Genomic DNA, 13,783 nt, shown 5'->3' with positions numbered 1-13,783 from the left:
GATTGGAACTCATAAAAGGCTTTTTTTGGGGGGAGTTGAACTTTAGCTAAGCACAGTTTTATAGTCGTATCTCTATCTTAGTGTTGGTGTTGCCGAGTCTGTATTCAAACGTTGTTATTGTAATAATATCTGTTGTGCTTGGGCCCAAATCTGTCCGCACTTGTGTTAAAAGTCACTTTGCTGAAACCACAGACGTCGTGTCCTTGGCTCACAGAGCTCTGGCTGTTTGAAGTCAGCCACTTGTCTTTCATCAGACAGTCCAACAATAGTGAAGTGGCTCTTGACACTCAGCAGAACACGAGCACCATCTCTCTGTTTTTCAAGTGTTTGTGTGGGTGAAGAGACTATTACGCTTTAGAAGTCCTTTGACGAATCGGTGCATGGATTTTTAGAGTGTGTTTACATCTACGCGGACTTAAATTTTGAACCCTCCTTCAGTTCTGTTCAGCTGGGAATCTTTGAGGTTGTACTTCGTGTGAGCTCATTTTGTTCCCAGATAAACTTTGGACGAAAATATGTGGTCTGACCACGATCACTGCTACAGTGGTGAGATCCTGTATGTGCCTGAAATGGCAATGTAGATGTGCAGGTTTGAATCTGCGCATTACCACTGTGGGTTTAAAGCGACGCAAGCGAGATGGGATAGACGGACTCTCAGCTTTAATTCAAGGGGTTCATTGAAAATTATGCCCCCCCCCCAACCCCCCAAAAAAAATTATCTTAAATTTTTGTTCTTTAAAGAATTTTTCAATTAATGATTTAATTTATTTTCAGCTCTGTTAAACACGCCATCAATTTGTTCATAGATTTATTATTTTTTTAATGAATAAAATTATAAAAACAGCAATTACATTTTGTAATTTGTAATTAATTTGTGCAATCAGCTATTAAATTATTCCAATCTTTTTAAAAAAAACGGATGCAAGTAAAACCTGAGGATCACTTTCTGACTTTCTTTCCTCGTCTCCTTTGAGTTTATACGTCCTCAGTTCCTTATTTCATTCGAGTTCGAGGCAATACAACATCTCGATTTGGAGCCTTATTTTAAACATCGATTAATAATGATGTGTGGCATAACAACATTAGGGCTCCTTTGTTTGTTTGTTTTTTTTTGCTAGTTGATAAACATTCTTATTTACAGTTACAGATGGAGAACAGTATTTAATTGCTTAAACAAACAGTTGATCATAACTAGAACAGCTTATTCATAAAGTCTTCTTCCAACACTAATATATTTGTTTTAAACTTCACCAGTAAAAAGAGTTCTGCAAAGGATTGAGCTGTTCATCCTCAGTTGTAACTCCTGATGTCCTTTTGCTTCCCTGGCTCCTACAGATGAGTTTTAGGGATTAGGATATACTTTGATGCAGTGAGATGCATTTGAAGGTCCGAAAGAGATGCTTAAAAAAAATAGAAATGCGAAAAACCTGCAGGACAAATGAGTCCTGCAGGTGTTTTTATGGCTAGTTTCATCCCCTATATGAAGCAGCGGGTTACACTCCTGCACTTTCGATTTTTGTTACCGTCTTTTGTTTAAAGACTTGTCAGGATTGTTTAGGAAAATGCAGTCTTAAAAAGATTTTCTTCAGTATTGAGCAAGCAGAAGGCAAACAGACCTCATCAGAAACTCTTTACTACTTTGTCATTGCTGCAGCTATTAGCCAGTGTGCTTCACCCCCCTCAAAACCTAAACTATAGCAGCACATGGAGAAGAAATCAAGAGAAATAGAAGTGCTGTTTTTGGGTTTGTTTTTTTTTTGCATTTCCTTTTTTTTGAGCTGCACTCAGTCACGACTCCTGCTGGACCCACTGTGTCGGCAAGGCTGTGAGTGGGAGGAGTTGGACTCTTGACAGGCTGATAAGTACGTGACTTTCTAGTGCTTTTACTTCCCGTCTCGGCGCAACTCAGTTGACCTGCTGAATGCTACGGATACGCCGTGGAATGCTCCTGCACATCATCCATTCACAGGCTGTTCTCTATGAACACAACTTTTAATTATAGTTCAATAAAAGCAGGAGGAAACTCCTTTCTGGTGACGTAGCAGGGGCTTCTTACTCGACAAGAATAACTTTAAGTTATCATATGAAAAATAAAATCACCCTCAGTGGTTAGCACAGTATTTTCTATTTTCAGACTTTTGAGCTAAAGCTGAGAATCTGCAGTCTTGATCATTTCATTTCTAATCTGTTGCACCATCTTCGTAAAAACTGTGTCACCGGTCACAAATTGCCGGACTTGACTGTGTTACTTTTAGCAGGGAATAGAGGAGGATCAGCTGGGTATTGGCTGATACAATAATATGGCTGAATTATATGGCAATAGCTGTATTGTGCAGTTCTACTTAAAGTCCATCGCAGGGAAATGTTAAATGTTGCACATTAGCATAAGAAAACCAGATTACAGAGCATTACAGAAATTTAAACACGTTTGTGGTCCTACTAATGAGGATTGATGCCCGGCCCCAAGGCTAGCCAGTAATTGCCGAGAGAAGTAGCAGGCATTCATTAAAATTGAGCAAACCACAAAAAAGCAATTAAAACAAAAGTTTTGAAAAGGAAAGGTCGACAAAAATAATAAATTTATAATTTAAGAACGCCAAATAAACCTTCACTACTTTAATATTAGCATTTGTGAAGCCTCTTTGTAGTTGTTCAACAGCTGCATTGATTTATAGATAAACTGCATTTTTACCCTGCCGCTTCCCTGTTTGCGTTTATCTAGGAACAATCGAATGATTCCCTCCCGTAGTAGTGTTCATCACTCAGGCCGTTCACCACATTCACACCTTGTAGGAACTCGGCACAACCACTTTTTTTCTTTTCATTCTTGTATATCCACAAAAGAGGGAAAAAGGCTTGAAGGGCTCTTTCTGAAAACCAGCTTAACATATTTTCTGAGAGGAAAGATATTTCCACCCAGATGAATGAAATGAAATGATGTATTTAAAAGTTTCTGCTGCAATGCACTCGGGAAGCGAGTGTTCCTAATATTACAATCATACCACCAGCTATTCAGTCACATGTGCTAGAATCTATTTGCATATATTTTCTAGACATATCTGAACATGAGCAGCAAAAAAGCAGTAGACTTTGTTACCTGTAGGTTACCAGTCAGTTTTTGTTCTTAGGGTTTATATCTGACCTGACTCCCCTGTGTCCTCTAGCAATAAATTACAAAAAATTAAATATAAAATCGAAAGTGAGTCACATCGCAGACATCAAATCAGGAAAAAGGACGAGTAGGATCCATATAGAAATCTTGATTACGATGGCGCGCTAAACCAATAAAATTGAGGCTTTTGATGGTCCTTGTCAGTGCTGAGTAAACAGGTTGATGCTTCTCAGTGGGGCAAATCCTGACACTTTCAGGAATTAACTGGTCTCTCTGCTCTGTTGCTTGACATCCTAGTGAGCTAGCTTTAATCAAGGATGGAGGATAGGAAAAAAAAAATAAAATCATTTCCTCCCCTGCTGTGGTTGGCGGGTTGGAGGGGGGGGGTCACCCAAACTTGTGCTTTGCTGTGTCTTCGCTGCAGGACTGGGAGACGGAGAGCCACGACTGGTACTGCTTCGAGTGTCACCTACCGGGTGACGTCCTAACATGTGACAACTGCTTCCGAGTCTATCATCTCAAGTGTCTGTCGGACGAGTGCAAGCCCAGAGACGGAGGATCTCCCTGGCAGTGCGTCGTCTGCAGGGTGGGTGCTCGAAGAGTGCAAGCACGTTCGTGAGAAAGTGAACAGATTCTGGGCTGTTTGATGATTAAGAATAAGGCTGGTCTTTACAAACAGATGATCCTACAGTCTTAGTCTTTTTTTTTTTCCACACATAGAGTCGTTTCTGTTTCTCTCCAACAGGATTTTATCTTTTAATATTTCAGGATATTGCCTTTCTAACAGCTGCCAGGGGCCATAATGACTTAATATTGAAATGTATTTCTATTACACTGTCAGAACACTTCCTGCAGTGATGTGATGTCTGTCTGTTTTTTTTTCTTTCTTTCTGCACATCATCAGGGAAGTAAAAAGAAGAACTTAAACAAACAGGAGATGTGTAAATACCTGCGCTTCATTGTCCAGCGTATGAAGGAGAGGGTGAGAACAGCTTGTACTTTTACTCCTGGTTGTTTTTGTTGTTGTTGTCATCAAACCTAACTATGGAAATCCAGCTTACAAGATTTGCATGTTACAAATCCTTTTTCCTCCTGTTTCGTTACCGTAGTTACACATATACAGCTGTGGGTGCTCACGCTGAGGTTTTTCAATAATAAGACCAGCATATGTGCGAGAAATTCCTGTGAGCCAAAAAGTCATGCTTCAGGCTGCTCTGAATGCTTCGTTTCATCTCAGGCACGCGCGGCTCTGGCTGTGACATCAGAAGCCCCGCCCACCTAATGTTTAAACGGTCTACTCGTGAGAAGCAGCCGATTAGTAGAGTGCTGGCTTAAAAGGTGGACGGACGCGAACTTCAACTGAGGAGCTGCAGAAAAACTAATGATAAATATTGATTGTTTTCAAGTCCGAGAATAAAAATATGGAGCTGAATCAGTGTAATAGTAAAAAAAAGGCCTCATTATACAACCCTTCCTCTCATCTTTTCTCCCATTACGTCTCCATGCCCACACTCAGTCCCTCCATCTCCTCTCTCCTTTATCTTCCCCCCGTCTCCCTCTTAAAGGCATATTAAATCTCATCATTAACCCCGCATGCTGCCTCTATCGATGTAGACCTCCCAGGCTCCCCCTCCTTCATTACTCCGTCACCTTCCTCTAACACATCCCTGCTTTTCTACATCAGACTGCGTTTTATCGTTACACCTCGTCTACGTTGCAGGCAGTGGACCTGAACAAAAAAGGCAAAGACACTAAACATCCCATGTACAGACGACTGATCCACACTGCACTGGACGTCTCCAACATCCAAGAGGTAACAGTGGAGCTCGGCATCATCACAGCTCCGCTTACATTTGTCTGATTAAGTATATTTGTGTTATTTTCACAGCCATTTTGACCTTCACTGTGCAGAGGTTGTGATTTCAAGGCTGTTTTCAGAATCATGTACTGGGTTCTCCTAACATCTGGGTTGTCAGGCTTGTTTCTGTGAGCTGGATTTGGACATCAGTTAGTTTAGAAGCTGATTTTTCTTTTCCACATTTTTTTTTTTTTTTCAACAGACCTGGAGGTAATCTCTGTGAATTACATTGAAGCCCCTTTTTTAACTTGGTTTTAGTCTAAAAACTTTCCAGGGTCCAGAACTTTGAGTTCATCCACTCCTGAGTGGGTTCTGGCATCGTGGTATGAAACTGTGTAATTTCTCCGCTGAAAAGCGAACGCTCCAGTGAGCTCTCTGAGATGACTATTGATTAGCTAATCAGCTTGTGATGGGACTAACACCCTTGTCAAGCTATTCTCAGGCTGTGAGGTGGAACCAAGTATGTGCACTGGAATCTATTCTCAGTATTGTCTAATATATTGTTCTGCTCCGCTTTCAAAACTCTGCTACTTTAGCATGGCATCTCATCAGCGCTAGAAAGACTTTGGACTCACATAGGTACCAGCGTTTGATTGGGGAAGATCAAATTCCTCCCCACAGAAATTGACTCTGATCAAGTGGAGCAAACATGAAACCTTAAATGTTAAAAGGAACACTTGTTACATTGTATTATGTACAGTTCAGTGATGCAAACACATAACACAAGAAAAAGTTAGCAAGATGAGGAATGGCCCTATGCAAATAAATTTGACTTGAGTCTTAAGTACTGGGAATGGTTTGCAAATAACCATTTTGCAAGATTTGGTCAGACAGGCAGGGCTGTGCTGTGGTAAGGCGTGCATCACATCCAGCTCCTGCCAAGGGGGGGGGTGGTGTGTGTGTGTGTGTGTGTGTGTGTGTGTGGTAACCTCTTTTGTATCACTCACCTAACACACACTCAGCATGTGAGTGGACTCTTTGTCCTCGTTCTCCTCCTGAATAAATTTCTTTTCAATATTTGTGACTCTTTCAGAATCTGTCTGAAGGAAAGTACAAGACTTTTGAAGAGTTCAAAGCAGACGCTCAGATGATTGTTCACAACACTGCCATACTGTACGGAGGTGGGTTCAATGTGTCGCCACATACTGGTTATGAAACACACCGACCTTAGATTGAGGAGTTTAAAGTAAACCCTGTTTCCTCTTAACAAAAAGCAAAAAAGTTCCCAAATGTTGACTGTTTTGTAAAAAGAGTGAATCTTACAAGAATTCAATTTTAATAAAACGAATATTAAATTTAGTGTTAGTCTGTTTTAAATGTTTTTATCAATAAATTGAATGCATGGAATCATTTTTGGACAATTTGACAATTTTTCAGTATATCCATCCATCCATGTTCTTCCACTTATCCATGTCAGAGTTGTAGGAATGCTGCAGCCTGTCCCAGCTGTGGTGGGATGAAAGTCAGGGTACACCTGGACATTTAAGTCCTTTTAATCTGCCTCGCTTCTGAAATGGTTTTCTGTGTGTTTGTTTGTTTGTTTGTTTTGCTGCCTTAAGATCTGTGGTTAATTCTAGCTTTAGACAATTTCGCCTTGTTTTAAAAAAACAAACTGAATTTTGTAGCTTTTATCAGAGGATGAATGTCAGCAAGTGTCAGACTGAGACTGTAAGTTGTTGGGGACATTTGATGTCCTCACACAGAGGACAGGATTTGCTGGTGGTGGTGCTGAAGTCATGTGACTGTGGCCTGGTTTGCTTATAGCTTAACATTAGAGAGTTTTACTTGTTATGTTTGGCTAATTAACACACCGGTAACACGTGTCGAGCTTTTACGGCTCAACAAAATTTTGTTATTTGATAATCTGAAAGCCCTGAATCTCAAATTTTAAACAAGGAAACAAATGCTTGTTTTTAAATACATTCAATGAAGCTTTAGAGAATTGTCTCCACGAGCTGAACTCATTAGGCTAAAAAACAAAAAAGAACCATAACAACAAGATGACTTGCAGAACATTATTAAACCTCACAATTTCTCCTTGGATGTTCATTAAAATATTGTTTAACAGCAGCGCCTGCTGGGTTTGAATTCAGAGTGATCCCAAAAACCAGACTGAGTATCAAACCTGGAGTTAACACCAGAAACCATTAGGTTTACTATCACTACCCAAAGTGTTTCATGTCCTGATGTTTTAGTTGAGGTTTGGGATTTTTCTTGTATTAACCTTGATGTGACCAGACTGAGAGGTTTTGCTGTCTTATTTTGTATGTTGCAGTTCACAGCGACCAGGCCGAGATTGCACGGTTGCTCTTCAGTGACACGTGTCATGAGGTATCGTCTTTTTATCGTTTCCTCTTACACTCCAGTTTGGAGTTTGGAGCTCCTTTCATTAACTTTAATTAGTGACAAGTTGAGATGTGTTTTTTGGGACAATGAGCACTCCTTTCTCTTTCCTCCCACTCTCTCTGTCTTCCAGTTGAATGAGTTGTTGCTATGCAAGAACTGTTTCTACCTGTCGAACGCCCGGCCCGACAACTGGTTCTGTTATCCCTGTGTGAGTATAAACAAAGTGGCTTCAACAGGCTAAATTTCCACTTTATTCTTTTTAGCAGCAGAAAAATGATCTTTATTCGTGCAAATATTTGTGCTGACGGCAGCTGAGAAATGCAGCTTTACTGTGCGCTGAATGTCTGTTGCATTTACAGAACGATCTCTGTAAATGAGCTGATCACGTCTGTTGCATCTTGTTCCTGATAAGTTTTCTCTGTGTTGCGTGGCAGAGCCCCAGCCATGACTTGGTTTGGGCCAAGATGAAAGGTTTTGGCTACTGGCCAGCCAAAGTCCTGCAGAGAGAGGACAACCAGGTGGACGTACGCTTCTTTGGACATCAACACCAGAGGTTAGCACAACTATAACAAAGCACAGCATGACTCCTCTGATTGTTTTCAGACAGCGCCGCATGCCGTGACTGTTTTACACCAGATTCTTACTTTAAATTACTTTTAAAATCATTTCTCAACACTAAACTGAAGTTGAATAGAGCTTGAAACCTGTCAATCGTAATGGTTGTTCTTCTTTGTTGGCCTGCAGAGCGTGGATCCCCTCAGAGAACATCCAGGACATCAAGGTGAGCGTGCAGCAGCTGCAGGTGAAGCGCAGCAATGGTTGGAAAAAAGCGTGTGAAGAGCTGGAGGTGTACCAGAGCTTCCTGAAGGAAGGACGCTTCTGGAAAACGAAGATGGAGGACGGCAGCCCGCCACACCAACAGAGTCAGCGGCAGCAGCAGCAGGAGGAGGGCAGCGTGAGGACGGACAGGATGGAGCGGACGGACGAAGCAGAGTCCAGCATCTCCTCCACCAGCAATGAGCAGGTCCGCCATGTAAGTGGAGCCATCACGCTTTTAATCCCCTTTTCTACTTTGTGAATTACAGGATAAGATGTTGGAGGCCAAAGACGGCCAAGAGAATGTCTTCATGGGGTTTTGATTTCCGTTAGTCTTCCACGTCTGCATACTTCCTGCGCTTTCAAAAACCTCTGTTCGTTTTCTTCGGGGTTGTTGCGGCAGCAGAGAAAGAAGAGATAGCCTGACCTCCCTCTCTCCAGCTGTCTACTGAGCTTTTCCAGTGACATGCTGAGACATTCACCTCTCCAGTACACCCTGGATGGGCCCAGTATCAGTTGTACACCCGGAAACAATCTTTTTGTTGTGTCTTACTTTCAAAAATAGCTTTTTAATGCTGTCTCTGTTTCAAAGCCCTCCTTAAAACTTAATGAGGGTTTTGAAGCTGACATGAAGGCCTGGAAGGTTCTCAGTTTCCCTGGATGAAAAGAGCAGCATTAACATTTTTGACCGGATAGTCGAACCTCTGGGAATAAATGCTTTGTCCCTTTTTGTTTCCAGTTTTCATCATGTGAAAACTATGACAGTTGACCCAGTAATGTTCCAGTTTGTGTGAATGAAGTTGTTTGAGGTTTGGGTGTGCAGTGTAGTTTACAATGTTTCTGCAACAATGTAGTAGTTCAAAAGAACAAACTAAGTTCCTCACAGCTCTGCGTACTAGTATAGAGTCAGTAGTGACTTTATACTGTGTTGCTGTAAAATAAATGCACTGGCCCATATGAGGACATGCTTTCTTTAAAAATAACAAGTACATAACAGGAAAAAGCTTAGTTTATATCCTAATCAGGTCTAACTCGTCACAAAGGGCTAATAAGTTTCTACACAGTACCCAAAGATGCAAACATTCACAACTTGACCTTGAGTCGTGTTTACACTTCCTGTGAGGGTTTCTCTTCTATAGCACCTTTTATATTTAGAGCGACCACACGCCTCAAACTCGTCCTAAAACGCTTAAACACACCGAAGCGACAGGTAGTTTGATCGTAAACTTACCAAACCAAAAGCTGTTGCATTAAATAAAAAAAGTTTAGTTACGGAAACAAACACAATAAAACTTTAACACAACTTGGCACTAAAATAAACCCAACTCGGGTAGATTAGACTAAAATAAAACAAACAGTGCCCTCTGGTGGCTGAACTGCTACATTGTTGGCTGAGGGTTTTGTAATTTTCAGAGTTCCTTTGGATGCAAATCCTTAAATTATGAGGCTAATAAAACATAAATCATACTGACACAACTATTAAGGACACATGGAAACAAACTTGAATCAGATATTTTCTATGGAGCAGTAACTGTAATGCTTAAATCGGTTAATACATGAATTATACACTTAAAAAGCAGCTATAAAAATTTTATTGACTTCGTTTTGGTAGATTTTTGTTTTATGAGAAATTCCTTATTAGATCCCGAGTTCCTTAAATTAGTCTAATTGTGAGTACTGATTTAGACATGATGATAATCTGTGAACTGTTTAAAACGGTCTTTACCAGCCTTTAAAGGTTATTTTTAAACTACTTTCTTTAATATCCTTTGTTTCCATCTTTTCTGTCATCATTTAAGAAAGCCTGCTGGGACGCCAGCGTACTCACTGATTATTGACCCTTTCTGTTTTTCCCCCCAGCTCAAAGGCAGCCAGGAGCCCAAGGCAAAGAAAAGCCGTCGGAGTCACACGGTTGAGCCCAAAGAAGAAGTCAGTGTAAGCAGCTGTTATATATTTTGTGTTCTTTGGCTGCAAACTGATTTATAACCTGATGCTATATGCTAAGTACATGGCATGAGCATGAGGGTGGAAATATTCTGATTTGGGGTTATGTAGAGGGGACACATGACATCTCACTAAATCCCAGCAAGCTGTGGGTGCAAATGTTGTGCAGGAAAGTGAAGTAAAAGAAATGAGTGGGTTCTTCAGGGCAGTGATCAAAAGCAGACTTTGAAATCCAGCATGAACCACTTCAGCATCGCTTGAAGCGATCCGCAGCAACGAGTGGGTGGAAATTTCTAAATCAAGAATGCAAAAGCTCCTCGGTGGTCGGAACAAACATTTGCAGACAGACAGGGTTTGTGCTCAAATTGCTTGAAGTTATTTTTGAGGAATACATTTTTTTTAAATGCATTAATTTTTTTTCTCAAAGAGAAATCCAGGTTGATACTGATACTTCAGATTTTGTCTGTCCTGGATTGGAGCTGCAAGCTCTCAGCTCTCATGTTTTCTGGTTAGAGTGGCTTATAGCTGAGCAGGAACTACTGTAACCAGCTGCAGGCCAAGATGGAGGAATCTGTGTGACAGCTGGCACAGAAGCATCCTGCTGTCACTTCTTCTAAGAGACATCACATCCTTTCCCTTAGGACCCGGAGCCGGAGATGGAGGCCGTCAGCTCCAGCCAGGAGATCCCGGTGTCGTCGGCACCGCAGCAGCCAGAAAAGCTGTCGGTGTCCACGCAGACCAAGAAGGCCAACGGGGGGTCGCCGCGCACGCTGCATCGCGGCACGCAGACCAACAGCGATGGTGCCTGTCAGAACATGTGCCACGAGAAGTACACCAAGGTCTTCAACGACGTGAAGGAGATGATGAAGGCCGACAACAAGAGGGAGACGGAGAGGGTCGTCAGAGAAGCTCTGGAGAAGGTGCGTTTGTATGAAACGACTCGGGTTTGTCTTCTAATGATGGAGAGCACTTTGGACCAGTTCCAAACCTAAGTGTGCGTGTTCTCTACAGCTCCGTGCAGAGATGGAGGAGGAGAAACGCCAGGCGGTGAGTAAGGCGGTGGCTGGAGCTCAGGCGGAGATGGAGAGGAAATGTAAGCAGGTGAAGGAGAAGTGCAAAGAGGAGCTGGTGGAGGAGGTGAAGAAGCTGGTGGCTCAACACAAACAGCTCATCTCCCAGACCAAGAAGAAGCAGTGGGTGAGTTCAGTTAACCGAGAGCTTAAAGTGTGCCTGAATATAAAGAAGATTTCTTCTTTTATTAGTTATAAAAACGCACAAACACAATCTTCCAATTTTTTTTTTGTCCAAGATGATTTTCACAACCCAAAGAAATCCCAGTGTCAGTGATTTAAAACGCAGATTTAAGGTCATCACAAGAAAAAACCTGGAACCAGTGTATTATATTTGTTTTATTATTATTATTATTATTATTATTATTATTATTATTATTATTATTATTATTATTATTATTATTATAGCTCCTTTTCCATTAGTACCTACTCGGAGCCGCTCAGTTCGCCGCTGTCTGAGCAGGTACTGAAATGTGACGGCGTCAGCCTGCATGCCACCGATTGGCTGGTCAGCAGCGTCACTCAAGCAGACATGCGAGCGTCTGGTTCTCTAAACCGCCATTTTTGAAAACCAGCTACGAGGGAAAAGGCTACAAAAAATGACGCCATGTTCGCAGAATCTGACGAAAATTCAGACACAGCAGCGGGTATATTCTCACCTCGACGTCCACCTTTGCGTTCGAGCCACATATCAAGTCGTGTTGCTATGACAACGACCACATTAGGAGGTACTAAATTGTAACGGAAGAACAGAGTAGGCACTAATAGAAAAAAGCAGCTGAGGTCTTGTTTACCTGTTTTTGTTTACCTTTGGCTGTTTCCTGTGCCTGCAGTGTTATAACTGCGAGGAGGAGGCCATGTACCACTGCTGCTGGAACACCTCGTACTGCTCCATCAAATGTCAGCAGGAGCACTGGCACGCCGACCACAAACGAACCTGCCGCAGGAAGAGATGAATGAACAAGCCCCGCCCCTACCCGACCTTACACAGCACGCCATTGGCTCTGTCCTCGCCTCCTCCTGTCAGTCAGTGTCTACAACAAACACAAACACTCTTCTCCCTCCTGCTTCTCGACTTGCCTTCCTGAAAACTTTGTGGACCCGATGGTTTTTTGTGCGTGCGGAGCGGTTTTGTTTCTATTATTTAATGTACCCATTGTATTGATTTTACTTTCTACGCTTTTATTTTTTCTGAACAGTGAACAGTTTGTTCAACAGCATGACTCGAACGAGTTATGACCTTGTTTTTTCCCTCTTCTTTTTTTTTTCTTTTCTTTTTTTTACTGAAGTGCTAATTTTGTGTTGGAGAATGTGTTATTTAAGTGTGTAGGAACAGGTGAGCATTAACTGAATACATTTTATTACCTGACTTTTTAAAAGAAACCTTTTTCTTACTGTAAATGCAGCAAAGCGCACGCCGTCGATCCTACAGAACATTTTAAAAAAAAGGTACCGTAAGCACCATCGCAGCATCAGACTGACTCCGCTTTCATACAGAAAACCGGTTTTAAAAAGGAAAAAAACAACAAAAAAACATTAAATTGTGGATTAAAAGGCTCGCTGACTTTAATGCAATTTATTCTTTTCACGAATCGATTGCGGTGGATAGCACCTTTTACCATTTTTATCGAAAATTTTATTGTCCTAAAGTCACTTATTGGGAACAGGGTCAAAAAGTCGGCTTTAAAAGATGCCGACCAAAAAAAAAAAATCTTCCATGAGAGATTTTTATTGTAATTATGCACATTTTTGGTTTCTTTTTTTGGGGGGACTAGACTGTGTTTTTTTTATGAGTTGGATGAAACCAGGAAGTTTTGAGTTTGTACTGAAGCCGAGGGGATGTACAGCAATCTTTCCTGAGCTGGATCTTAGAGAGGTTACATGATTTGACAGTTTTGTTGTTGGGTGGTTTGTTGTTGGTTCTTTTTAGTTTTTTTGTTTGCACATTTCATTTTCTTAACAACCCAAATGCTTGTAATATTGCCAAAAAAAAGTCGCACCTTTTGATGAACCTACCTGAGAACATCTGGCGGCGACTCCTCTCCTCTCTTCGCCCTCCTGCAGTGTATTTAAAAAGGAAAAAAAAAAAGATGTATATTTTCCGGAGCGTCATCAGTGTCATTTTTCTAGTGACGTACACTCGAGATTCCTCATCATCTTTTTTCCCCCCTTTAATCTGAAGTGACTAGCTATGAGACTCTTTCACTGCGTATGCTGTAGTTGGTGGTCGGTGCCCGTTTCTTCTTCTCATCCTCTCACCCAGTGAGGCCACATGCATGTAGATAGTTTCATAGTTTTTTTTCATTCATTAAGGGAAAACGAGCAGGAAAAAACGACCAGACGTCTGGTCTCCATAAAGAAGTGATAATGGATGGACCAATATAAAAAATATGCAAATATGAATGATCAAACTTTTTCTTTTCCTCCCCCTGTGCTCAGTGTTGAGTGTTGATGTCTAATTACGGTGCTTAGAATCACTTTTATTTGAATTCTTTTGATGGGGCAATAAAATTGCCAGTTTTTAATGGATTTTTTTTTTTGTTTGTTTGTTTTTTGTTTGACTGTTTCTTCAGTTATGAAAGATGAGAGAAACTTGCTTTACCCCAAGTTGCCTTTTTCCTTTAACATATGAAAAAT

General features: G+C 41.3%; 1 protein-coding gene across 5 annotated transcripts in view; it reads left to right on the top strand.

Moving 5' to 3' along the window:
• Positions 1-13,321, top strand: part of zmynd11 (zinc finger, MYND-type containing 11) — a 30,285-nt gene extending 16,964 nt beyond the window's left edge. For 3 of the 5 annotated variants that reach the window (XM_026150693.2, XM_026150696.2, XM_026150695.2), the window contains 12 exons: positions 3,537-3,698; positions 4,017-4,094; positions 4,833-4,925; positions 6,004-6,091; positions 7,246-7,301; positions 7,447-7,524; positions 7,751-7,869; positions 8,061-8,349; positions 9,993-10,067; positions 10,718-10,996; positions 11,088-11,273; positions 11,980-13,321. In XM_026150693.2, the coding sequence (XP_026006478.1) occupies positions 3,537-3,698; positions 4,017-4,094; positions 4,833-4,925; positions 6,004-6,091; positions 7,246-7,301; positions 7,447-7,524; positions 7,751-7,869; positions 8,061-8,349; positions 9,993-10,067; positions 10,718-10,996; positions 11,088-11,273; positions 11,980-12,102 (1,626 nt within the window). In that variant the 3' untranslated portion in view covers positions 12,103-13,321. The remainder of the gene's footprint in view (positions 1-3,536; positions 3,699-4,016; positions 4,095-4,832; positions 4,926-6,003; positions 6,092-7,245; positions 7,302-7,446; positions 7,525-7,750; positions 7,870-8,060; positions 8,350-9,992; positions 10,068-10,717; positions 10,997-11,087; positions 11,274-11,979) is intronic. The other 2 variants (XM_026150694.2, XM_026150697.2) reach the window with 2 other exon arrangements.
• The last annotated feature ends 462 nt before the right edge of the window (positions 13,322-13,783 follow it).

The sequence above is a fragment of the Astatotilapia calliptera genome, chromosome 18 (genome assembly GCF_964374335.1).
Source record: "Astatotilapia calliptera chromosome 18, fAstCal68.1, whole genome shotgun sequence".
Lineage (NCBI taxonomy): Eukaryota > Metazoa > Chordata > Actinopteri > Cichliformes > Cichlidae > Astatotilapia > Astatotilapia calliptera.
Note: the sequence above shows the minus strand (reverse complement) of the source record. Positions and strands in the feature narration are given on the sequence as shown.